General features: G+C 47.8%; 2 protein-coding genes, 2 long non-coding RNA genes and 1 pseudogene across 19 annotated transcripts in view; 2 read left to right on the top strand and 3 right to left on the bottom strand.

Annotated features, from left to right (window-relative positions):
- Positions 1 to 569, bottom strand: part of DCPS (decapping enzyme, scavenger) — a 41369-nt gene extending 40800 nt beyond the window's left edge. Inside the window, 1 exon segment of the mRNA XM_005580127.5 lies at positions 350 to 569. Within this exon segment, the coding sequence (XP_005580184.1) occupies positions 350 to 550 (201 nt within the window). The 5' untranslated portion in view covers positions 551 to 569.
- Positions 332 to 14727, top strand: LOC102120786 (uncharacterized). 5 transcript variants are annotated; one of them, XR_012423922.1, is made up of 5 exons: positions 332 to 423; positions 10174 to 10367; positions 10529 to 10695; positions 11543 to 11586; positions 12418 to 14727. It is a non-coding gene; the product is annotated as an uncharacterized lncRNA (long non-coding RNA). The 5 variants fall into 5 exon arrangements; XR_012423924.1 differs by having other exon boundaries at positions 12395 to 14727; XR_010581227.2 differs by lacking the exon at positions 11543 to 11586.
- On the bottom strand, positions 8761 to 23806 carry TIRAP (TIR domain containing adaptor protein). 12 transcript variants are annotated; one of them, XR_012423918.1, is made up of 6 exons: positions 23678 to 23806; positions 21941 to 22360; positions 14203 to 14326; positions 13827 to 13985; positions 11776 to 13516; positions 9883 to 11156 (listed from the first exon to the last, which is right to left on the bottom strand). XR_012423918.1 is itself a non-coding variant. In XM_045369981.3 (5 exons), exons 3-5 carry the CDS (start codon positions 13891 to 13893, stop codon positions 11137 to 11139), a joined length of 663 nt encoding a protein of 220 aa, XP_045225916.2. In that variant the 5' UTR covers positions 13894 to 13985; positions 14203 to 14326; positions 21512 to 21591; the 3' UTR covers positions 8761 to 11136. The 12 variants fall into 12 exon arrangements, 8 of the variants coding, with proteins under 8 accessions (XP_045225916.2, XP_065385747.1, XP_073871721.1 ...); XM_045369981.3 differs by lacking the exons at positions 21941 to 22360; positions 23678 to 23806 and adding an exon at positions 21512 to 21591 and having other exon boundaries at positions 8761 to 11156; positions 11776 to 12351; XR_012423920.1 differs by lacking the exon at positions 13827 to 13985 and having other exon boundaries at positions 9591 to 11156; positions 11776 to 12351.
- Positions 20891 to 26400, top strand: LOC141408539 (uncharacterized). Its single transcript, XR_012423927.1, has 2 exons — positions 20891 to 21271; positions 22532 to 26400. It is a non-coding gene; the product is annotated as an uncharacterized lncRNA (long non-coding RNA).
- On the bottom strand, positions 22923 to 23020 carry LOC123568964 (small nucleolar RNA U13; annotated as a pseudogene).
- Positions 26401 to 26442: the final 42 nt, after the last annotated feature.

The raw sequence follows: 26442 nt of genomic DNA, 5'->3' as shown, positions 1-26442 counted from the left end.
TGAGCAAGACATCTAACATTTACTGGGTTCCTAGTCCCTATACACATAAATGGATGAACGGCTTGGGGAATGTAACATGTGATCTTTAATCTACAATACACTCTCCTAGTAGATATTTCTAGTGAAAGAGACATTAGAAAAATTAGAGCTAGATGTGTTCATTGCCTTAATTTAAAGGGCAATCTTGCCGCCTTTTACCGCCCCTCTATGCATTCTACTAGCGCACTCCCACCTCCCCCGAGTGATAATGATTGGTATTTTCCGGCCGAGATCCGAAAAAAAATCCGCCTCCAAGGCGATGATTGGTTCACCGCTTCCCGCATCCCGCCTCAGGGTTGCCTCCTGGTACCTTCCCGTGTAGGAAAATGATTTTGTCCCGCGCAGACTCCCTCAGCACTTTCTGCACTCTGAAGCCCGAGAATGGTAAGCGCACAGGAGCACAGGTACCATTTCCAACTCCTGCCTCCTTTTCTTCTGTGCTGGCGGCGTGGGCCTCCTCCACGTCCAATTCACGCTTTCTCTTGCCGAGTTGAGGGGCTGCGTCCGCCATGCTGCCAGGAAGGCGCCGTGCGCCTGCGCGCCCTGCGCCGGCCCCGCCCCTCGCCCCAGCCTAGCGGCCTGGCTGGGCTGCTAACTCCCGGCGTACCCTGCTCTGGCGCCGGCTTCTGCGGGTTGCGTGCATCGCAAAGCGGAGCCCGCTGACCTGTCCCAGGGCGCGCCTTTCAACCAAGTTACTGCCTTTGGCCCGGTTGTGGTGCTGGCCGGCCCTCAGGGAAGGGAAAAGAAGGTTGAGAGTCCCGAAAGCGGCGGGCTAGAGGTGGCTGCGCAGTGAAGAGGGACCCCCAGGCCCGTGCCCCGGGGTGGGAGCCGAAGACCCCCTTGGGCCACGGGAGTGTTGGAGGCCTTGTTTGAATACTGACATTTTAATCATAGTTTCACCGACGTTGACCAATTATAAGGGAAGCAACATTTCTGACGCAAATCCGTGAACCCATTTTATTCCTTGGTCGATTTTTTATACCGAGTATTTAGGTCATTTCCATTTTTCTTCCATTTTAATTACTTTGCAGAAATTTTCGTCGTGATCAGTTTTTTACTTTGTAGACTCAGCACCTTTCCGCTGACAAGAAAGGTAAACGAATAGGGCCAGAAGAACCATTTCCATCACCCACTTATTTCCGGGCTGGAGGCATCCCATGCCTCTCTCTCTGGTTGGCCTGTATTTCTGCCCCGCTACCCGGGGTTATGATTTGCAGAATGATTCGTCTCCCAGGGTTTCGTTTCTCTTTTTTTTTTTTTTTGCTGTATGAAATTATTACTTGTAACTTCTGCTGTTGAGGGTTTCTTTAGTGACCATTGTTTCTGGTTAGCCCGTTTTTCGCTGGTGTTATTTAACAGATCTAAATTTTGTCAAGAGTTGGTGCTTACGGCCGGGCGCGGTGATTCACGCCTGTAATCTCAGCCCCTTGAAAGGTCGAGGTGTGCGGATCACGAGGTTAAGATAGCGAGACCATCCTGGCCAACATGGTGAAACCCTGTCTCTACTAAAAATACAAAAATTAAAAATTTACCCGGGCGTGGTGGCCGGCCCCTGTAGTCCCAGCCTCGCGGAGGCGGGAGAATCGCTTGAACGCGGGAGGCGGAGTGTTGCAGTGAGCCCAGATAGCACCACTGCACGCCAGCCTGGCGACAGCGCAAGACTCCGTCTCAAAAACAAAAAAAAAAGAGTTACATCGTTTAAGTCAGCCACACATTATTTTTGCCAGTGATTTGAGTTTAGTTTTCAGACAGATCTAATGGGACAGTTTTTGCCATTTTCAACATTAGCAACAAGATGCAACTTACAGTCAGTTTTGGTCAGTAACAAAGTGTACCATGTGTTAGTTTGATTTTTGGATTACTTCTACCAGCAATATAGATTAGGAGTTGGATAAAAGACTGCTTTTTTTTTTGTGATGCAGAAAGCATTATTAGGAGAGACTTAGGATCTGTCACCCAGGCCAGAGTGCAATGGCGCCATCTCGGCTCACTGCAACCTCCGCCTTCCGGGTTCAAGCGATTCTCCTGCCTCAGCCTCCTGAGTAGTTGGGATTACAGGCGCGTGCCACCAGCCCAGCTAATATTTTGTATTTTTAGTAGAGTCAGGGTTTCACTGTGTTGGCCAGTCTGGTCTCGAACTCCTGAGGTCGTGATCCGTCCGCCTGGGCCTCCCAAAGTGCTGGCATTACGGGTGTGAGCCACCGCACCTTGCCAAAGTAGCTACGTTTTTACAAAAAGAGCCCAGAATTGAGAGCCATGAAGTCGGGCCCCAACACTGACTAGCTGTGCAACTTTGGAAAAGTCTCTTAACCTCTCCAGGTCTCCATTTTCCATGTGCCAGCCACTGTTAGTTCTGAGCAAGACAGCCAGGCCTCTTCTTTCGTAAAATGTATATTCAAATGGGGCACGTGAGATAAACAAGATAATGATTAAGTGCTGTGTATGGTGTTTTGTTATTTTGTTTTGTTTTGTTTTCCCCTGGAGAGGGAGTCTCGCTCTGTCTCCCAGGCTGGAGTGCAGTGGTGCAGTCTCAGCTCACTGCAAGCTCCACCTCCCGGGTTCACACCATTCTCCTGCCTCAGCCTCCCCAGTAGCTGGGACTACAGGCGCCTGCCACCACACCCGGCTAATTTTTTGTGTTTTTAGTAGAGACAGGGTTTCACCGTGTTAGCCAGGATGGTCCCGATCTCCTGACCTCGTGATCTGCCTGCCTCAGCCTCCCAAAGTGCTGGGATTACAGGCATTAGCCACTGTGCCAGGCCAAGTACTGTTAATAGAACAAAACTGGACAGTGTGAAAGAGCCTGGGGATAGGAGCCCCCCGCATTTTTTTTATCTGGGACAGAGTCTCACTCTGTCACCTAGGCTGGAGTACAGTGGCGCAATTTTGGCTCACTGCAACCTTCGCCTCCCAGGTTCAAGCGACTCTCCTGCCTCAGCCTCCAGAGTAGCTGGGATTACAGGTATACACTAGCACACCTGGCTAATTTTTGTATTTTTAGTAGAGACGGGGTTTTGCTATGTTGGCCAGGCTGGTCTCAAACTCCTGACCTCAGGTGACCTGCCCACCTCCCAAAGTGCTGGAATTACAGGCATGCGTCACAATGCCTGGCCAAGCCCTTTAGATAAGATGATCGTGGTCAGCCTCTCAAAAGGTGACATTTGAGCTGAGACTTGAATGAGGAGAAGGAACCAGCCATACCAGCCATATGAAGAGCCCAGGCAGAGTAAATATTAGCTGTCAAAGACCCTAGAGCAGTAACGTACTTGACATTTTTTAAAAAATAAGAATGACTGCTGGGTGCAGTGGCTTACACCTGTAATCCCAGCACTTTGGGAGGCCGAGGCAGGCGGACCACTTCAGGTCCGGAGTTCAAGACCAGCTTGGCCAACATGGTGAAACACAGTCTCTACTAAAAATACAAAAATTAGCCGGGTGTGGTGGTGTGCACCTGTAATCCTAGCTACCTGGGAGGCTGAGGCAGGAGAATCACTTGAACTCAGGAGGTGCAGGTTGCAATGAGCCAAGATCGCACCACTGCACTTCAACCTGGGTGACAGAGCAAGACTCCGTCTGAAAAAAAAGGAATGACCTGTGTAGCTAAAATATAATGAGCAAAAGAGAAACGTTTGAAATGAAATAGTAGAGGAATGTATTCATTAGAAGCAAAATTCATCAATATGGGTATAATTTTGATTAAAATATAAAACCAGAATTCTGCTCTTCAAAAAGTCTGGCTCATGCCCCACGTGGTGGCTCACACCTGTAGTCCCAGGTACTCAGGAGGCTGGGACTACAGGTGTAGTTACAGCCCCAGGAGTTTGGGGCTGCAGTGAGCTATAATCACACCACCGCACTCCAGCCTGAGCAAGAGAGCGAGGCTTTGTCTCTGAAAAAAAAAGAATGCCTGTTTCAAGGAAAGGATGAGCTCATAGGAAGCCTCAGCTACCAGAAGTTCTATTAAATACCAGACCTCAGAGTGAAAGGAATCTTTATGGTAGCACAGTTAAGATTCAGTTCCTCAGTTACATTAGCCACTTAGCAAGTGCTTGATAGCCACTTGTGACTAGTGGCTACCATATGAGCACAGATGGAGAACATTTTCATTATCAAAGGAAGTTCTACTAGACAATGCTATGTTAGGTTACTCATTTATTATAAAGCCCTGTTCAATCGTTTAGTTTTTTAGAAATCTTAAAATTTCTCCCATGCAAGGTGCAGTGGCTCATGCCAGTAATCCCAGCACTTTGGGAGGCCAAGGCGGTGGATCTCTTGAGGTCAGGAGTTTGAGACTATCCTGGCTAACATGATGAAACCCATCTCTATTAAAAATACAAAAATGAGCTGAGTGTGGCAGCAGGCGCCTATAATTCCAGCTACTCGGGAGGCTGAGGCAGGAGAATGGCTTCAGCCTGGAGGCGGAGGTTGTAATGAGCCAAGATCGCGCCACTGCGCTCCAGCCTGAGTGACAGAGCGAGACTGTGTCTCAAAAAAAAAAAAAAAAACCTCCCAAATCTTTTCTTTTTTAGTCTAAAGAAGGACTGGATACTTCCCACCTCCATTTCAGTAATTATGACAGACTAAACTGAAAACAAGTCAGCTACAAAACACTCAAACATAACTAAAACATTCTTTTAGTTACGTTGCTGGGCTCTCAAAAAAGTAAAAATTGCAGGAACCAAAAATGATGTGGGAGTTTGAATCTATAGAGTGGTAAGGGGATTTTTAAGGTGGAAGCTATTTTAAGGGCCATTCCTGATCTCTAGACATCTAGGACACGATTCAAAGGACAAGAGACAAGACCTGAGCTTATATAAAGAGGAATTAAGATACAGAACTTTCCATAGAGCTAAGATCCCTGAAGGTCCACCAGCTCAATGAAGGGGCCAACAATTTTTTTTTTTTTTTTTTTTTATTTTTTTGGATACGGAGTCTCACTCTGTCGCCCAGGCTGGAGTACAGTGGCGCAATCTCGGCTCACTGCAACCTCCACCGCCTCGGTTCAAGCAATTCTCATGCATCAGCCTCCTGAATAGCTGGGATTACAGGCGCCCACCACCACGCATGGCTAATTTTTTTGTATTTTTAGTAGAGACAGGGTTTCGCCATGTTGGTCAGGCTGGTCTTGAACTTCTGACCTTGGGAGATCTCGCCTTGGCCTCCCAAAGTGCTAGGATTATAGGCATGAGCCACTGTGGCTGGCCAGGCCAACTATTTTTTAAAAAGAAAAATGCTGCCCCACTAAAGGAGAGAAGGTGATTAGGAAACTTGCTGCTTCAACCGTTGTCCCAGAGGGAAGAAGGAAAAAACCTCCTAAGAATTTATAACCACAGATGATTCTTCATGCAGACAGACTTCACATTCATGATTGTGTACATGATCCAGGACACTCAGACTGAAAAATCTACTTAAACTGGTCTTGTAGTCTTTATTGACTTTTATACCAAATTGACTCCAGGAGAAATGGAAAATCTAAATAGATCTGTAACTCTTCAAGACATTGAAATTACAGCTTTAAATTTTACAATAAAGAATATTCTGGCCGGGCGTGGTGGCTCATGCCTGTAATCCCACTGCACTCAGGCCTGGGCAATAGAGCAAGACTCCATCTCAAAAAAAACAGAGAATATTCTAGGCCCAAATGGTATTACAGATGAGTCTAACAAACATTTGAGGAGCAATTAATTCCAATCTTAAATTCTTCAAATTTAAAAAAAAAAAAAAAAAAAGGCTGGGCACAGTAGCTCACGCCTGTAATTCCAGCACTTTGGGAGGCCGAGGTAGGTGGATCATGAGGTCAGGAGATCAAGACCCTCCTGGCTAACACGGTAAAACCCTGTCTGTACTAAAAATACAAAAAATTATCCTGTTGTGGTGGCACGCACCTGTAGTTCCAGCTACTTGGGAGGCTGAGACAAGAGAATTGCTTGAACCCGGGAGGCAAAGGTTGCAGTGAGCCACGGTTGCACCACGGCACTCCAGCCTGGGAGACAGAGCAAGACTCTGTCTCAAAAAAAAAAAAAGGGAAAGAAAAAATTACATATCAGAAAACCTACAACGCACACATTTAGTGGAGAAATGTGTAAAGCATTCCTTTTAAGGAAGGAATGAGACAAGGATGGCTGCTATTGTCACTTTGTTTTATTGGAGGCCTTAGGAGCCATAAAAGGAACTAAAGTTTTTGTTTTCTTTTGTAAATTGTATGACTGTTTATAGAAAATCTGACAGGACAGGTGTGGTGGCTCAAGCCTATCATCCCAGCACTTTGGGAAGCCCAGGTAGGCAGATGGCTTGAGCCCAGGCATTCAAGACAAGCCTGGGCAACGTGGCGAAACCCCATCTCTACAAAAAGTACAAATAAATTAGTCAGGAGTTGTGGCACAGGCCTGTGGTCCCAGCTACCCAGAGGGCTGAGGTAGGAGAATCATCGCTTGGGCCCAGGAGGTCGAGGCATTGGTGAGCCATGATCACGCCACTGCACTCCAGCCTGGGCAACATGGCGAAACCCCATCTCTACAAAAAGTACAAATAAATTAGAATTAGTCAGGAGTTGTGGCACAGGCCTGTGGTCCCAGCTACCCAGAGGGCTGAGGTAGGAGAATCATCGCTTGGGCCCAGGAGGTCGAGGCAGTGGTGAGCCATGATCACGCCACTGCACTCCAGCCTGGGCAACAGCAAGACCCTGCAAAGTTTATAGTCGTATAGAATTAAGTAATTCAGCATGCTGTTTAATACTAGATCAATATGTGAAATAAATTACAATTCTTTATATCAGTAATAGATAAAAATGTAAAATTACCCTTTACAACAGCAACAGAAAATATGAAATGGTAGGGAATAATTCTAATAAAAAGAGGAGCTGACCAATGTGGAAAAGATAGAAAGCTTTATTGAAATACACTGAAAGACATAAGTAAATGGAGACATACTATATTTATGAATAGGAAGACTCATAAACATATCTGTTTTTTCAAAATAAATCTATAAATTCCACGTAAGTCCAATAAAAATACTAACAGGCTTTTTCCTGGAACGTGGTGGTTGAATAAACAATTTATATGGAAGAGTAAAGGAACAAGAAAAAGTGATTTTTGATGTATAAGAAGTGCAGGAAGAATTGACCTACAAATGGTCCAGGCTTATTAAAAACATCAGTAAACAAGCCAGTGTGGCACCAGCACAGGGTTACACAAACAGATAAAGGGAGGAGACTGGAGAACCCAGTAATAGCCCCCAACGTATGATAGTATGTCACAGCAGTGACATCATAATCAGCAGGGGTGGGGTAAGGATGGACTAGTCAGTAAATGACGGTTATTCAAATAGAAAAAAGAATTGGATCTTTGACTAAAGACCAACAAAAACTCAAACAGAAAATCCAGGTGGATTAAAGACAGAAGAAAATATACAGATGTAGGGAGGACTTCCTGAGTAAAACACAAAAAGCACAAAGTAAAAGGTAAAATATTTTAGGCTGGGCATGGTGGTTCATGCCTGTAATCCCAGCATTTTGGGAGGCCAAGGCGGGTGGATCACCTGAGGTCAGAAGTTCAAGACCAGCCTGGCCAATATGGTGAAACCCCATCTCTACTAAAAATACAAAAATTAGCCGGGTGTGGTGGTGCGTGCCTGTAACCCCAGGCTTAGGCAGGAGAATCACTTGAACCTGTGAGGCAGAGGTTGCAGTGAGCCAGGATTGTGCCACTGCACTCCAGCCTGGGTAACAACAGCGAAACTCCATCTCAGAAAAACAAAAAACAAAACCAAAAAAAGTTTAATAAGTTAGAGATGCATACTTAAATATTTAGGAGTAAAATGATTTCTGAGATTTGCTTCCGATGATCTGGGGAGGAGTGAGAGATATGGCTAGGGCATTCTTGATAAAAGATTAGCTCAGAGTTGGTAATTGTTGAAGCTAGCTGATGGGTACATAGGGATTTATCAAACTTTTTCCTTTCAGTATATGCTTGATTTTTTTTTCCCCACAAAAATGGTGAAAAGAAAAAAGAATTACAATAGGTTACCAGTTTTCACCCACCAGATTAGCAGACATTTAAAAATCTGATTAAGTGTTAGCAAGAACATGAAAAAGTGGAAACTCTTTTATTTTATTTTATTTTTTATTTTTTTGAGACGGAGTCTCGCTGTGTCGCCCAGGCTGGAATGCAGTGGTGCCATCTCGGCTCACTGCAAGCTCCGCCTCCCGGGTTCACGCCATTCTCCTTCCTCAGCCTCCCGAGTAGTTTGGACTACAGGCACCCACCACCGCACCCAGCTAATTTTTTGAAGTTTTAGTAGAGACAGGGTTTCGCCGTATTAGCCAGGATGGTCTCAATCTCCTGACCTCGTGATTTCGCCCGCCTTGGCCTCCCAAAGTGCTGGGATTACAGGCGTGAGCCACCGCCCACGGCCAAAAGTGGGAAGTCTTAAACACAAATGGTAGGAACTTAAATTGGTACAGCCAATTTGGAAGAAACTGTGGCGTCTTCTAGAAGAACAGCATGTATTTTCTTTACTACCCAGCAGCAGTATATTTGTTACCCAGCAGGATCTTTTTGTTTTTTTTTTTTGAGATGGAGTCTCGCTCTATCACCCAGGCTGGAGTGCAGTGGTGCGATATCTCAGCTCACTGCAATCTCCGCCTCCCAGGCTCAAGCAATTCTTCTGCCTCAGCCTCCCAGGTAGCTGGGGTTACAGGCATGCACCACCACGCCTGGCTAATTTTTGTATTTTTAGTAAAGACAGGGTTTCACCATGTTGACCAGGCTGGTCTCAAACTCCTGACTTCAAGTGATCCGCCCGCCTCAGCCTCCCAAAGTGCTGGGATTACAGGCATGGGCCACCACGCCCAGCCCCAGCAGGATTTTCTAGGCTAAATCCTAGAAAATCTTGCTTGTGAAAATGTACAAAAAAGTTCAGAGGCTCATTGTTTTTAATAGCAAAAACCTAGGAACAACAAATATCCATTTGGAGAAGAATGTGTAACTAAATGGTGGCATATTTACATCGTGGGATGAAAGTGTATTATTAATAACTGGCGTGTCATCTATCCGCATGGATAAATCTCACAAACATTTGGTGAACAAGGAGAGGAATCTGCAGAATACAAACATCGTAATGCTGTTTACATAAAACATAAAACCATGTAAAACTAAACAATATGCTGGTGGGGGTGCATACATATGTGGTAAATGTATACAGAAAAGCTAAAAGCAAGAAGTTCAAAATTCAAAATATTGGTTATTTCTGGTGGGGGAGGGGGGAGTGCAATTCGGGGCACAAAGGGACCACTATAAGAGATTATAAGGTTTTGCTTCTTAAACTGGGTGGTCGGCACATGAGTGGACATATTATTTAATCCTTTTATACTAAAATAATTTTTTGGTTTGTTTTTTTTTTTTTGAGATGGAGTCTCGCTTTGTTACCCAGGCTGGAGTGCAGTGGTACGATCTTGGCTCACTGCAACCTCTGCCTCCTGGATTCAAGCAATTCTACTGCCTCCGCCTCCCAAGTAGCTGGGACTACAGGCCCGCGCCACCACACCCAACTAATTTTTGTATTTTTGCTAGAGACGGGGTTTCACCATGTTGGCCAGGATGGTCTCGATCCCTTGACATTTTGATCTGCCCACCTCGGCCTCCCAAAGTGCTGGTATTACAGGCATAAGCCACCACGCCCGGCCTTTTTTTTTTTTGAGACAGGGTCTTGCTCAATTGCCCAGGCTAGAGTGCAGTGGCGTGATTTTGGCTCACTGCAGCCTCCACCTCCCAGGTTCAAGCAATTCTCCTGCCTCAACCTCCTGAGTAGTTGGGATTACAGGTGCCCGCCACCACACCCAGCTAATTTTTGTATTTTTAGTAGAGACGGGGTTTCACCATATTGGCCAGGATGGTCTTGAACTCCTGACCTCAGGTGATCCACCTGCCTTGGCCTCCCCAAGTGCTGAGATTACAGGTGTGAGCCACAGTGCCTGGCAAAATAATTTATAATTTAAAAAATAAATTTTCTCTTTCTAGAACTAGAGATAGAAAAAATAATAAAACTTTTTTTCAGCAAAAGAGGGGTCATGATAGGGAGAAGTGAGAGAGGGGGCACAAGAGTACATGTTGGAGGAAATAATGAAATTCATTTCAGTTCAGCAACAAACTTACTGAGAACAGATGAATGAGACCTTGCCTGTCCTATAAGGAATACAGTCATCTGCCAGAAGAAAAATGCTGATTCTTCCCAGTCCAAAGGTGAAGATGGTGACTGTGAAAGTATCAGCTTTAGCCAGACCATGGATGAAGCTCTCAGATGTCACAGCATCCATGGGCTTGTGATCTCAGGTGAAGGCGTTGAACCCTGAGCCCTGGCTTCCCGTCTCTTCACTTGCTCCCTCCACCACCTCACCCCCACGTTCAGAATGGCTTCTAGGTTTGTGTCTTTAATGGCACTTAGGCAATAAATAAAAAGTATAGTTGCAGTGCTGACTGCGTCTTCCTTACAGCTTTCTGAAGTGAATCGATGTCTCTGGAAGGAGGAACAGAGTAGTGTGAGTGTGAAGGATTGGATTCCTCTTGCTTTCTCCTGACGCCCATTCCAGGGTTTCCCCAGGCAACTGGGAAGACCATCCACGGTGAGGCCTGCAGTCTCGGCTTCTTGCTGATCAGTCAGGTGAGTCACCTCTTTAGGAGGGATACCAGTGTACGCCAGTACCCAGTTCCAGGGGAAGACAGAAGTGTATGCCAGGCTTCTTGTCCAGTTAGGCAGGATACGAGCCCTGCTGGCCATCATTGGTCAGTACCACCTCCTACCACCTCCAGTTTCTGGCTTCCTCATGGCTTTCTTGGGGAGTCCCCTGCTTCCTCGTGGCTTTCCTAGGGGGAATCCCCAGCTTCATGGCTTTCCTGGGGGAGTCCCCAACCTCTCCATGGTCTTCTTAGGGAGCCCACAGTAATGGAAGGCTGATGGGTGCTGTGATCCCAGGGACACGGGCAAAGTGCTGCAGACTCGCTCCCTATACCTCTTGTCACATCTGTGGGAATCCAAGGCCCTGCGTGGGTTTTCTATTTCCAGCTTTACTCCAACTTCTGGGGTCCCATGATATAAAAAGTGTCAACTGAGTGTCTGCAGATCTGAAAGAGACCAGTCACAGCATTGTCACCCTTCCCAAACCCAGCATCTCTGTTTTCCCCAACAGGTCCTGCCTCTTCTACCTTTTTATCTGTTATCACATTTCCAAACCTACTGCAATAGCATGGCCCTCCCCAGATACACTCATATGCACTTCTTTCCGATTATTTTGCATCATTTTGCCTTACTAAACCAATGTCCCTGGCACCTTCCCAGCTCTTGATGGACATCTCCAGCCTGATCTCAGAGAAACGTAATGCTGTTACTGTTACTACTACTAGCTAATAATTTATTGGGGACCTGATTTGTGCTAGGCTCTGCCTATTATGAATACATGTGCTAGGCCATGTTCTGAGGCCTTAGTCTGTATACTGTTCTCGTTTCATAGCAATGGAAACCTAGTGGTCAGTGAGGAAACCAGGCACAGAGCGGGTAAGTAACTTGCCCAAGTTACTTTTTATGGGTTAATAATAAGTGCAGGAACCAGGATACAAACCCTGACAGCCTTTTCCAGAGGCTGCACTTTGAACTACTAGGCTACAGGGCTGTCTCCTAAAAGTCAAAGTAGATCAGATACTGTGGCTGAATCCCGTTCCCCTTCTCCCCGCCGTAGTAGCTTACAACGCATGACAGCTTCTTTGACTTGGCGAAAGCCACCATCAGGGCCCCTTCCATCGACGTAGTACATGAATCGGAGCTCAGGTGGGTAGGCATCTCTGCTGAGGCCTGACAGCAGGGGGATGGTGCGGCCCTCAGCCCCTGGGGCCTCGGTCAGGGCCTGCAGCATCTGGTACTTGCACCAGGGGTCCTGAAGGAAGCCCGGCGTGATGAGCAGCACACGGCAGTGACTATTGTTCAGTGCCTGGCACAGCTCGGACACGATAGCACCGCCTGGGGTTGCATCCCGGAGCTGCAGGAAGCAGCGCAGGCTGGTGCTGCTGCCTTCCAGGTAGGAGACCAGGTTCTGGGCAGCCACCAGGTCTTCCTCACTGTGGCACACACAGACATCATAGTCTTTGCTCCAGCGACTACTGCCACTGTCACTCGCATGTGTGGGTGGCAGGCTGGGAGACGTGACTGAGCTGAGGCTTGGGGATAGTCTGTCCTGTGAGGCAGGCTGTGAAGTATTGCTGGAGGTGCTTTCTGGGGAGTCGGGCCTCTTCTTGGGCTTCTTCAGCAGGGTCTGCCTGAACCAGTCTGTGGGGGAGAAACACTGCTCAGGCCTGTGTCTTCTTAACAGGTGCCCTCTCACTGCCCACACAGGGAGGAGCCCCGCCTCACAGGGAGGACAGACAGACTGCAGTCCGCGTCCCTGCACTGGGAAACATCGTATTCTCAGAGACCTATTGCTCCACTATTTTTTTTTTGTTTTGAGATGGAGTCTCACTCTCACCTAGGCTGGAGTGCAGTGGCGTGATCTTGGCTCACTGCAACCTCCGCCTCCCAGGTTCAAACAATTCTCCTGCCTCAGCCTCCTGCATAGTTGGGATTACAGATTCGTACCACCACCCCTGGCTAATTTTTGTATTTTCAGTAGAGACGGGATTTCACCATGTTGGTCAGGCTGGTCTTGAACTTCTGACCTCATGATCTGCCCGCCTCAGCCTCCCAAAGTGCTGGGATTACAGGCGTGAGCCACCGCGCCCGACACTCCGCTGTTTTTGTATATCCTTTGGGACTTGCCTAAAAGTGCCTTCTAAAGGTAAAGGTTTGGGACGTATGTCAGAACTCTGGAATCCTTATGTGAGAGTGTTCCACCAGCCTGGGTAAGAGAAATGGCCTTGCACTACTCCCAGGCTCTTTGATACCTGGCACCCCCAGCCCACCTTAAGCAGAACTTCCCACTAGAGCTGACTCGTCAGCCACCCGGGAGTTTGCAGGCAGAACTACGTTATGCGAGCAAGGATCCACCAGTCCCAGAGCCCACTTCCAGCACCGAGGGGAGGTGGACTTCGATTAGGAAGGGCTACCTATACAGGAAGGAAGGGGCATGGAGGACTGGCATCTGCATGGCCCCAAGAAATCCTAGATTGTCGCCAGATGGGGAAGAGGCTACTGCTTGGAGCTGCTGAGGAGCGGAGAGCTGCGTGATTCAGAACCCGCACTCGGGAGTCAGGGACACGGTTCTGACTGTGGCTCACTTTCTCTATGACCTTCAGCAAATTAGTCTGTGTCTCCATTGCCTCATCTGTAAAATGGGTTTGTCTTAGGTGCTGAAAGTTCACTGAGAATGCAGTGTCAGGTGTGCTGTGGGGACTCCGTAAGGAGATGAAAACCCAGCTTCCCCAGCCTTTGATAAGGACAGATAGTGGTGGGGATTGATTCATTTTCTCTCTCTGCTTGGCTTCTCCTCCAGATGGTTCTGGAACAAAGATTTAGACAACGAGAGACAGTGTTAAGCCCTCAGCACCGTGGTTTCCAGGCTGGGAAAGCTAGCTGAGCAGCCTTGGAAAACCTCTGAGCCAAAAGGATCAAGATCTGGCTAAGCTGACGCAGGCCTCCTCTCCTCACTCCACCACGCGTCCAGGCCCTGAAGTCAGGTCAGGAGTCCCCCCGTCAGCCTTCCTGCGTCTCTCTCTGAGCTGGGACCAGGCAGGCCTCCCACCACGCCCTCTGGAGACTGAGCACTACACTCAGGAACACAGCAGAGTCGCGAGTCCGGTTCCACTCACCAGCCATCTTGCCTAGAGGCTTCTTAGGCCGAGAGCCAGGAGCTGGGAGGGAGGTCGATGATGCCATAGCGTGGGGGTCAAAACTAGCCCCGTGAGACCAGGCATCGGTAAAGGGGGAGGAGGGAGAAGACCCAGTCTTGACCTCATGGAGCAGCCATCCTACAGAGGGCAGAGAGAGAGAATCACAAAGGCTGCACTTACCCTGCTCTCATTCCCCGTGGATGAGCTCTGGGAAGTTCTGTTTTTCTCCTAATGCCTGACAGAGGCTTCCTCTCTAAATGGGTCCTTCATTCCTCATGAGATTAGGGCCAGACACGACTGTGATTGGAGCTGGGTTCTAGATAAAGCCAGAGCTGTGTAGTGTGGTCAGACTTACAGGGTATGAGCTCAGCATGACCAGCTGAGGGACTGTTCTCTGCTCCACCTGGCCAGGAGGATATTCAGGATCTGGGGAAGGGCAGCTGTCAGGCAGCTCTTTAGAAGGACTTCCTATGTAAGGCCTGAAATGGTAGAAGAAGGACAGTTGCTATTTGGACAAATAATTATGTATCCAGATAGACAGAAGCTGAACAGTAGAGAGCGAGCTCATGCGGGAAATCTTGGGAGACTTTTCCTCCAAGTCTGCCTCCCCCTGAATAACTCCATCCGTAGACCCATCGCTCCTGCAGCCAGCAGCTCAGGAAGGTCATGTCAAAAAGTGGTGAAGACTGCAGACTGCAGGTAGAGTGCCTGATTCTCATCTCTGGTTAACCGTGGCCTTTGGCCATCTTACTACACTCCAGTTTCTCTATCCATGAAATGGAAGTACTAAAGCCTCCTTCTCAGCATTATTGTGAAGATTAAATGAAATAATTTATGTAAAGTCCTAATGGTGCCTGGCATGTAATAAATGCTTAGAAAATGTGGGCTACTATGTATATAAAATAATCTAGATATTGGAGGGATATATTATGTTCATGGTTTATAAAACTTGTAACATTAATGTTTCCCCAACTGATTATTAATTCAGTGCTGTTGCAAAGTCTAGAAGATTTTTGTTTTTCAGGTTTTTTGGTGGGGAGGTTGTCAGACTGCTTCTACATTTATATGGAAATAAGAAAGCCCAAGACTCCCTTAGAAAGGCAACCCACCATGTTCTCTTCCACCATAGTGACAGAGGATGCCCCTGACAGTGGACACTCCTTCAGCCTTAAGTTTCTGTGGAGCAGAGCCTGTGGGGGCTGTAGTATTCTAGTGACACTTCTGTGAAAGGCTAGCAGAGCAACTGGCACGGGGCTGCTTTCTCTTTGGTGGATCTGTGAGATCAAAACAAACCTGAAAACTCATAGAAACAAGTATTATTAGACACACTAAAATAAAACGTTTCAAAATTTAAAGAATGTGGCCAGGCACGATGGCTAATGCCTGTAATCCTAGCACTTTGGGAGGCCAAGGCGGCGGATCACCTGAGGTCAGGAGTTCAAGCCCAGCCTGGCCAACATGGTAAAACCCCATCTCTACTAAAAATACAAAAATTAGCTGGGTGTGGTGGCGGGCACCTATAATCCCAGCTACTCGGGAGGCTGAAGCAGGAGAATCTCTTGAACCCGGAAGCGGAGGTTGCAGTGAGCTGAGATCACACCACTGCCTGGGCAACAAGGGCGAAACTCCATCTCAAAAAAAAAAAAAAAAAAAAAATTAACATCTTTCTATGCTGCACATTAATGCTTTGTTCACTGACGCGTAGAAGACAAGGGATGCTGAGGATTTGTGAACATATATCAAAGTTCAAAAAAGAAGTAGAACTTAAACCATAGCAGCAAAGGAGGCAGAGTGAAGAGTTGGAATGGGTCCAGGAACCAGAGAAGACATCTGAAAAAGCAACACAGCTAAATGGGAAGCCACCAAAAAGGCACTGCAAGTTGACTGATACGTATGAGTTTCTTTTCTTTCCTAATATGCTTGGGATTTCAGACAGCCTAAGTGGTAGGCTGCAGCTAGGGCCATTCAGAATGCCTTTTTGCCCCTAGTAGTAAACATGATGTCAGTTGGTTTTTGCATTATTTAAATATTTTTTTCAATTGTTTTAATATTCATTATTTGGCCTTGGTGCACTTGTAAACTAAAGCATCATTTGATTTCTAAATATTCTAAAGGTTAAAAATTAGCATAATATGTTAATCTACTTAATATATGTAGATTTAAAAGTTTCAGTTTCTCATTTTATAAAATGACTTGCCCTTTTGGCAACACATGCTGATTTGGGGAAATTGCTTTTGCATTGCTTGGTTAAGAAGAAATCCAGTTGTCCAGCAGTATATGCCACTAGAAGTGGGGTGGTATAAGCCCTCATGAGAAACACTATGGAAACGTTTTAAGAAAAATAACAGCACCTTTGACAGGATAATTGAGCAAGATGGCAGGTAAATTCCAGTAACCATACACACTGCCTACTTCCTGGAATCCAAGATGCCACGCACCTTCCTTGTTCCTTTTCAGTTCTTTTGTAGCTGGGACTGTGGAACTGTCACACATTCAAACGTGTTAATGTTTCCAAGACCTGGTAACTGTCATCATATCTTGAGATGTGGCTGACAAGTAGGTAAGATAATGAACCCAAATATCCAACTGGAAGCTGTACTCACTCGCTCTGCCTATTTTCTGATTTGCTGTGTAGTATAATATGCAGTCGCTTTTTTTGTGATTTGAAAAAATTCATAAAGTAGAATCATACCAAAAATGCCCACTTTGTAAGAACAAAGACTTGATAGAAAATTAGTAAAGAGGCCGGGCATGGTGGCTCATGCCTGTAATCCCAGCACTTTGGGAGGCCGAGGTGGGCAGATCATGTGAGCTCAGGAGTTCCAGACGAGCCTGGCCAACACGTCGAAATCCTGTCTCTACTAAAAATACAAAAATCAGCCGGGCATGGTGTCACACACCTGTAATCCTAGCTACTCAGGTGGCTGAGGCTGGAGAATCCCTTGAACCTGGGAGGCGGAGGCTACGGTGAGCCGAGATCACGCCACTGCACTCCAGCCTGAGTGACAGAGCGAGATTCGATCTCAAAAAAATAAAAAATTAGTAAAGAATTTCTTCAGACAAGAAGTAACACAATACCTTTAGTGCTTTCTAGAATGCTTTTCCAATATTGTGTGCAGAAATTGATGTAAAGGAAACACTACAGAGTTTTGTCTTATAAAACCCAAAGTGGGCCAAGGCACAGTGGCTCACGCCTGTAATCCCAGTACTTTGGGAGGCTGAGGTGGGCGGATCACGAGGTCAGGAGTTTGAGATCAGCCTGGCCAACATGGTGAAACGCCATCTCTACTAAAAACACAAAAATTAGCTAGGCGTGGTGGTACGCACCAGTAATCGCAGCTACTCAGGAGGCTGAGGCAGGAGAATCGCTTGAACCTGGGAGGTGGAGGTTGCAGTGAGCCGAGATTGTGTCACTGCACTGCAGCCTGGGCGACAGAGCAAGAGTCAAGTCTCAAAAAAAAAAAAAAAATCCAAAGTGTATTTAGTATCCAATATCAAACTGGTCTCCAATTTCTATTATATAGGAAATGTACTGAAGCCTGTGAAGGCATATAATTAGAATAAGTATCTCTTAGAGTTCATATGCGATTTCCGTTAAGCAGGAATCACTATCTGGGGTAAACAGAATAGTGGCCCACAAAGAGGCCCACATCCTAATCCCCAGAACTGAGACTATGTTACCTTCCATGACAAAAGGGGATTTGGCAGTTGTGATTAAGAACCTTGAGATGGGGAGGGGGTTCCTGGATTACCCAGGTGAGCCTCATGTAACCACAAAGATCCTTTCAAGAGGGAGGCAGGAAGGTCTGAGGCAGACGAAAGAGCTGTGCTGAGGGAAGCAGGTGCCAGTGGGATGTAGGTGGCCTCTAGAAGCTGGAAAAGGGAAGTCCATGGTTTCTTTCCCGGAGGCTTCAGGAGGAGCACGGCCTCGCTGATGGCCATCTTAGAACGGTAGGATAATCAACGTGTGTTGTTTGAGGCCACTAAGTTTGTGGCAATTTGTTACAGCAGCAATAGGAAACTACGACACTATGTCTGATGAGATCAGGCCAATGAATGGAGACAGTATTGGATTTCAGTTGAGTGCTAAAAACTGGTCTGTTTAAAGGTTCAAATTGTTTGAAACAGTTTTTACATATTTAAATAAATAAATTACCATCTTCACCTGACTTTACATTTAAAAGAATTTTGGTTTCAAAGGCTGTTTTGTTCTCAGTCACTTGCTAAAACATTTGGGTAGGATTAATTCCGGTTTGTAGGACAATGTCACTTAAAAGCCTGAATATAATTCATTTATAGCTTGATAGACACAAAACAGTGTTCTCAAAGAGGTTTGGAGACTATGGTGCAGACCTAGGGTGGCCCCTGTGTTCACACGTGGGACTTTCTTTTTTTTTTTTTTCAGACAGACTCACTCCATTACCCAGGCTGGAGTGCAGTGGTGCAATCTCAGCTCACTGCAACCTCTGCCTCCTGGGTTCAAGTGATTCTTGTGCCTCAGCCTCCCGAGTAGCTGGGACTACAGGTGCTCGCCACCACATCCAGCTAATTTTTATATTTTTAGTAGATGTGGGATTTCACCATGTTGGCCAGGCTGGTCTGGAACTCATGACCTCAAGTGATTGGCCCACCTCAACCTCCCAAAGTGCTGGGGTTGCATACAGGCATGAGCCACCGTGCCCAACCTTTTTTTTTTTTTTCCAGACAGGGTCTTGCTCTGTCACCCAGGCTGGAGTGCAGTGTTGTGATTACAGCTCACTGCAGCCTCAACCTCCAAGGCTCAAGCAGTCTTCCATCTCAGCCTCTAGAGTAGCTGGAATTATAGACATGAGCCACCACACCTACCTAATTTATTTTTTTCTTTTTCTTTTTTTTTTTTTTGGTACAGACAGGATCTTCCTTTGTTGGCCAAGCTGGTCTAACTCCTGACCTCAAGTGATCCACCTACCTCAGCCTCCCAAAGTGCTGGGATGACAGGCGTGAGCCACCACACCCAGCTTTAATTTTACTTTTATCTGAGTCTTCTTGCTAGGGAAGATTTTTTAAAAACTAGACTCAAATAATACAACTATAAGGGGAAAAATGGTAAAATAAAAAACATTAGAATGAATAACTTATGTTCATCAAAAGACATAAATAGGAGAGTGAAAAGGCAATCTCCCAAGGGAGAAAATGTTTAAAAATATATATCCAGGGCCAGGCGCAGTGGCTCACACCTGTAATCCCAGCACTTTGGGAGGCCCAGGCGGGCGGATTACGAAGTCAGGAGTTTGAGACCAGCCCTACCAACATGGTGAAACCCCCTCTTTACTAAAAATACAAAAATTAGCTGGGTGTGGTGGAGGGTGCCTGTAATCCCAGCTACTTAGGAGGCTGAAGCAGGAGAATCATTTGAACCCGGGAGGCAGAGGTTGCAGTGAGCCTGAGACCGCGTCATTGCACTCCAGTCTGGGTGACAGAGTGAGACTCCGTCTCAAAAAAAAAAAAAAAAAAAAAAAAAAATATATATATATATATATATATACACATACAGACACACACACACATATCCAATAAATGTCATATCACAAATATTTCAAGAACTCAATGGAACTAGTAAGAAGACGACAGAAAAATGAGCAGAAGAATTGAGCAGGCACTTCACAAAAAGAATATTCAAATGAGCAATAGACATAAAAACAGTTCATTAGTCATCAGAGAAATGCAAAGTAAAACCTCAATGCATCACTGCCTGGCACTCAGCCAAATGGCTACAGAGAAAAAGACTACCAAGTAGTGGTAAGAGTGTGCAGGAATGGGAACTCAGACGCTGCCGGTGGGCATGTAAACCATACAACTACTTCGGAGAAGTGTCTGGCATCATAGATTAAAGATGAGCATACACACATCAGCAATTTCAGTCCTAGGAATATACTCATACAGCAGTGCTTACAGATTTTTTTTTAAATTTTTTTATTTTATTTTTTTTGAAACGGAGTCTGCCTCTGTCGCCCAAGATGGAGTGCAGTGGCGTGATCTCGGCTCACTGCAACCACTGCCTCCTGGGTTCAAGCGATTCTCCTGCCTCAGTCTCCTGAATAGCTGGGACTACCGGCAGCCACCACCACGGCTGGCTAATTTTTGTATTTTTAGTAGCGACAGAGTTTCACCATATTGGCCAGGCTGATCTCGAACTCCTGACCTTGTGATCCGCCTGCCTTGGCCTCCCAAAGTGCTAGGATTACAGGCATGAGCCACTGTGCCCGGCCTGCTTACAGATGTTTACCAAAAGACACAAGAATATCTGTAGCAGCAAGATACAAAATAACCCCACAGTGGAAACGACCGTCCATCAACCCGTGTCCAGTTGAATGGATAAATTGTGGTCTAGCCATACAGTGGAATATTATACACCAACAAGAATAAACTGCTAACGAAACATGGGTGAATATCATAAAACATATTGAATGTCAGATGTCACACACATAAGAGTACATGAAGGTCCGGGCTCCGTGGCTCATGCCTGTAATCCCAGCACTTTGGAAGGCTGAGGCAGGCGGATCACCTGAAGGAGTTCGAGACCACCCTGGCCAATATGGTACAACCCCGTCGCTACTGAAAATGCAAGAGTTAGCCGGGCGTGGTGGCAAGCGCCCGTAAAACCAGCTACTCGGGAGGCTGAGGCAGGAGAATCACTTGAACCCGCGAGGCAGAGGTTGCAGTGAGCCGAGATTGCGCCTTTGCACTCCAGCCTGGACAACAAAAGCGAAACTACATCTCAAAAAAAAAAAAAAAAAGTATGTGACGTATGATTCCATGGATGGAAAATCGAAAACAGGCAAACCTATTTTATGGCGTTGGAAGCCAGGGATGTAGTAATGTTTTATTTATTGCTCTGAATCAGGAAATGTGCGTGTTAGGGAAAATGGTTGAGCTGTACACTTGTGATTTGTGTGCCTACACATATCAACTCTTAAATCTAAAAAAATAAGGAGATGTGGTTCCCTCTGAGTCATTCCTGACCCTGGTGTTCCCTAGGTTTGGTGTTTCAACGGGAGTTCTCCACACTTCCCCCTCTCGGTTGCACTTCTAGGGTGTCCTGTGATTCTGACGTACCTGTCTGTCCCCTGGGGACCAGAGAACTGGATCTGTCTGGGCCACCGCGGTCACCCTAGTCGTTGGCACAGTGGCCGCCCAGCCCGTGTGTAGCTGCTCGTTAAATGACTGTGGTGTAATGCCTCGATAGGTCCCTAACCCTAACTAATGTTACGCACTTGCTGAATCACTGCCACAATGACAACCCGAAGAGCAGAGGAAGAGGCTGCGACCGGAGCAGAGAAGAATGTGAGCAGAAACGACATCCACAACGCACTGACCGCCAGGCTCTTCCAGCGAGGCAAGCGAAAGGGGAGCCGCCCCGCGCCAGCTTCTTCGCGACAGAAAAGGTGACAGCCTCCTCGGAGGGCTCTTTCATGCCGCTTGCGTGTTGCGGGTGCCAAAAAGGTGAAGGCGAAGGGAAGCGGATGTGCCGCCGGCAGGGCAAGGCCGGGCTGCAGGCGGCGCGGACCCCCGCGGCTCTCGGTGGGGCCGGGACTCCGGGGCCCAGGCCGGCCGCGCTCCGCCCCGCCCACCCCACGGAGTCCCGCCGCGCCTCCCGGTCCCCCGCGACCCCGCCCCGGGCTCACCTGTGCGCGGGCCCAGTCGCGACGCGGGCTGCGCGGGCTCCCCGGGGACCAGCAGCGCGCAGGCCCCGCTCCCCGGAAGCGCCGCCAGCCGCACCGCCCCTCCCACGCGGCCCGGCCCAGTCCAGACCCGGGAGGCGCTGGGGCACGATCGGGCTGCGGGAGACGCGGGGCGGGGCAGCCCCTGTGTCCACCGCAGCCCGAGCCCCGGCCAGCCTGGCTTCTGTATGACTCCGGGCGCCCGTCCTCCACGCTAGCTGCGTCGGGGCGGTCCGCAGCAACTCGGAGAGGAGCTTGTGGCCAGGGTTCCCCGGCGCCCGCCGTGACAACCTAAAGCCTGGGTTTTGTTCTAGGTGGGAGAGAAGGAGAAAAAAAACCACCCTATTCCACCCATTTAATCCTCCTAACACCCTGCAAGGGGCGTGTTCGTACCTTTTTCCTTTTATACAATCGAGAAACATGAAGCTTGGAGAGATGGAACGACTTTTCCAAAAGTCACACACAGCGAGGGGTGTACGGGGCTGCAGTGTAGGAGGGCGGACCCGGGCAGCAGCTGGGAAGGCAGGCCGCAGCGGCCACCAGCTCCTGTCCCAGACACTGGTTGATGCCGACGAGGATGGAAACCCCGCGTCATGCCAAAGTGCTTTCTTTGCTCCTCTAAGCAGTGATCCCACATGGGCGTTATGCTGCTGCAGAGCCGCTGCGAACAGCTTGGTGTAGGCAAGAGGCTCGGAAGTCCTGAGTGAAAGAGATGCCTTTGCCTCCCACTTCTTAGAGCTCTTCAGATGTTGGTGAACGCTGTGAAGCACCTTGGGGAGAAGGGAACGGAGCATTCCCCACACTTGTTTCACTCTACAAGAAATGTGAATGTCTTCCTGAGCGTCTTGCTACAGGGCATGCCAGTTTGGAAAACACTATCCTCAAACTCTGTGCACGAAATGCTGGAGTGTGGAGGTAGTTTAATTAGGCCACGTAAGATTCATGATCTCCCCCTCCAGTCTCATTTCCTCCTTTTCTCACCAGACCACCAAAGCGGATGAGCTGCCCATCCTGGGCGGGCTCTGGAGTCAACTGCCTGGGTTCACAACCAGCGCTCATCACTTACTAGTTGTGTGGCCTTGGTGAAGTCACGCGACTTTTCTAGGCTTGCTTCCCTCATCAAATTACGGAGACATGAAGCTTGGAGAGACGGAACGCTGGTGTTCTTGCAAGGATTAAATGAGTCTACATAAAGCAGATCAGGCACCTGGCCCTGCACCCAAATGCCCAGTTTGCTTTGACTCTACCAAGTATACCTCCACCCAGGGCCCTCCTTTTGCCCAACTCTGCTCTGCAAAACGCCCTTCTTCTAGCAAGGCCTATTTTTTTTGTTTATTTTTTGTTTGTTTGTTTGTTTCCTTTTTTTTTTTTTTCACATCACATGGGTAACAACCCTTAACAAGGTTTAAGGGAGGCACATCTCACACATGTGCGTGAACACCCAAATATCATGCTTATGAACTACAAAGGGATCAAGGCCCATTTTTGCAGCTTATTCAGGAAAGCTTTGCTTAACCCAGCCCTTCCCACCTCCATCCCTCAAAGGCAGTAGTGCTTTTCATTGTAAAGAGACTGTGCTCTGGCTGCTTAGGTCCCATTTTAAAGTAAAAATTCCCCGAGGCCAGGGTTGGTTCTTCAGGCTCCAGCCAGAGCAGAGGGACACTGGAGGAACACTCAGATAAACAGGACTTGACTGCGCCAAGTATGGGCCAAGCGTTGGGACAGCTGAGTGTTGGGCAAGGATGAAGAAGGCTTGCCGAGCTCTGCACAGCTCAGTGGGGAAGTAGAGCCCTGTGGGAGGGCAGGGGAGTTGCTCAGTGCCTTTTGTTTTTTTTTTTTTTGAAACGGAGTTTTGTTCTTGTTGGCCAGGCTGGAGTGCAATGGTGCAATCTCGGCTCACTGCAACCTCCGCCTCCAGGGTTCAAGCAATTCTCCTGCCTCTGCCTCCTGAGTAGCTGGGATTACAGGCATGCGCCACCATGCCCAGCTAATTTTGTTTTACTAGAGACGGGGTTTCTCCATTTGGTCAGGCTGGTCTCAAACTCCCGACCTCAGGTGATCTGCCCACCTCCACCTCCCAAAGTGCTGGGATTACAGGTCTCAGTGCTTCTTAATAAACATAGTACTCACTGTGTGGAAGGGAGCAGCATCTGGGTGAGAAACACTTGAAGGCCTTTTCCCTTTCACCCTGAGATTGGAATGTCCGTGCTGAAGGGAGGGGGAGCAACTGCCTGGCACCTAGGAGAATCTCACAGGGTCAACCGGATGTTGACTTGTCCCTCCTCCATATCCCTGGCAAGTTCCTTCCTGTCCTTCAGCACCGCCTTCTTCCTCTTCTGCCTTCTGCCTGAGGCCTGGCCCCCCCACCCTAACCCCAGGGGCTTCTGCTGTTACCTCTCTGGTAGCACATCTCCTCCCCTGCCATTAGTAAGGCCCACCTCCATCATTTCTTCCCTCCCTTTCATCCTTCTCCACAAAGGCCACTATTTTTGTTGTTGTTTTGTTTTTGTTTTTGTTTTTGAGACAGGGTCTTACTCTGTTACCCAGGCTGGAGTGCAGTGGTGTCTCACAGCTCACTGCAGCCTCAACCTCCAAGGCTCAAGTGATCCTCCTGCCTCAGCCTCCCAAGTATTAATAGCTGGGACTACATGTGCATGCCACCATGCTTGGCTAATTTTTGTATTTTTTGTAGAGACAGGATTTTGCCATGTTGCCCAGGCTGGTCTCGAACTCGTAGGCTCAAGTGATCTTCCCACCTCAGCTTCCCAAGGTGGTGGGATTATAGCTGTGAGCCACTGCGCCCAACCCCAAAGGCCGCTTTCGAGGCAGAGTGGGCAGTTTACCAGCTGTTTCTATTCCCATTCACTTCTCCTTCTCTGCAAATGTCCAGACCTCAAATTCCACTGAAACTGCTCTTCGAGAATGAGGCCAACACTGAACTACTTGGGACTGAATCCAGCAGGTACTGTGATCACTTCCTCCTTAGCTTCCACGACACCACACTCTCCTGGCTTTTCTCCTGTCTCTGTAGGTACCTCTTCAGTGTCCCCTTCTTTGGTTTGTCCCTTAAATGTTGGTGGGGTCCCTCCAGCTTCCCTCCTTGGTCCACTACTCTACCCTCTGGGGTGATGCCATCCTGCCCCACGATGTCCACATCTCTATCTGTAGCCCAGTTATCCCCCAAGGACCATGCCAATCAGCCCAACCCCTTATTTGAGGGATGCCCTACCGGTACCCCTCATTCACATCCCAGACTGCACCACTCACTCTGTCCCTCACTCCACTCCTCCGTGGTGCTCCTCATCTCTGGGTGGGGCGGTACTTCCATCCAAAAACCTGGCCATGCGACTTAACCCACTTCTTGTTGCTGGCGTCACCCTGGGAACCATGATGGTTCAGGCACTCCCTGTCTCTGCCACACAGACTGCAACCACAGCCTCCATCTGGCCTCCTTACTGCCTTGACATCCTCATCTGCTTTCCACAAGGTCGCCCAGGTGGTTCTTCTAAAAGGAAAATCTGATCGTGTTGCTCCCGTTTAAAACCCCTCAGTGGCTCTGGTTCCTCTTCTTGCGCTCCACGATCCAGGCGGAAAAAGTCATACTGAATCCTGCTATGGTCTGAATGTTGGTGTCCTCCCTAAAGTCATAGGTTGGAACCTAATAGCCAATGTGCTAGTGTTAAGAGGTGGGGCTTTTGGAAAAGTGATTAAATCATGTGGACTCTACCCTCATAAAAGGGATGAGTGTTCTTGGAAGAGGTTGAAAGAGGTTGCCTGACACCTTCTGCCACGTGAGAGTGCAGTGAGAAAGTACCATCTTTGAAGCAGAGAGCAGGCCTTTACTAGACGTTCAATCTGCTGGTGCCTTGATCTTGGAGTTCCCAGCCTCTAGAACTGTGAGCAATACATTTCTATTATTTATAAATTACCCATTCTAGGATATGTTGTGATAGCTGCCCAAGTGGACTAGGACAAATCCCTGAATCTTATTAGTTCTTGCCTCTGGGCCTTTTCATATGGTTTGCCCTCAGCCTGGATCCTTCCTTGGCCACCTTGCATTCACTTCACTAAATGCCCATCCTTTAGGTTCAGCTCAGAGGTCAACTTCCCTGGAGGAGCTTCATGGAGAAACCCCTTTGCCACCCTCCTACTCCCACCCTGGGTGAGGTGTCTGTGTTGTGTGCTTATGCCAGCACTGTGGGGGTCACACTGTATCTGATCTAGGGATGAGGGGCTAGGAGGGGCAGGGCTATGAAAGTTCCAGCAAAGACAGGACTATGTTTTGCTTGCTGGTGTATCTCAATGTGTGACCCTGAGCCTGGCCAACAGTTGGATTGAATAAATGTTGGTAGAATACATGGCAAACCCATCCCTCTTCTTTATAACCAACTCCCTGCAGGAACTCAGGAATGGGAGGTACTTGCTTACAAGCAAGACACCTACCACCTAGGATCTAAGAAGGACTCTGTCCGCCATCTTGGAGCTTGTGGAGGCTTGCTGGGAACAGGAAGGCTGTGATCCAAGGCCATTTTTGCTGGGGCTATAAGTGGGGTTTCCAGAACCAAAGTAGGCACACAGCTCTTCTTAAAATTGAGCATTTATGCCTGGGATGAAACCAAATTCTATCTGGGCAAGAGATGTGCTCATGTATACAAAGCAAAGAACCACACAGCGACTCCTGGTGGCACACCACACAAAACCAGAGTAATCTGGTAAAAAGTAACCTGAGTTCATGGAAACAGTGGCGTGGTTTATGCCAAATTCCCAATCTTCCTGCTAAGACTACGGACATATAATCTGTGTGATACTGTACCGCTCAAGGATTTAACTAATAAAAGGTGGGTTTGTGCTCATTTTTTGTTTTGTTTTGTTGTAAAAGAGCTCCCTGTCCTGAT

This window comes from Macaca fascicularis, chromosome 14 (genome assembly GCF_037993035.2).
Source record: "Macaca fascicularis isolate 582-1 chromosome 14, T2T-MFA8v1.1".
In the NCBI taxonomy this organism is placed as follows: domain Eukaryota; kingdom Metazoa; phylum Chordata; class Mammalia; order Primates; family Cercopithecidae; genus Macaca; species Macaca fascicularis.
The sequence above is the reverse complement of the archived record's forward strand: the minus strand, read 5'-3'. Positions and strand labels throughout refer to the sequence as shown.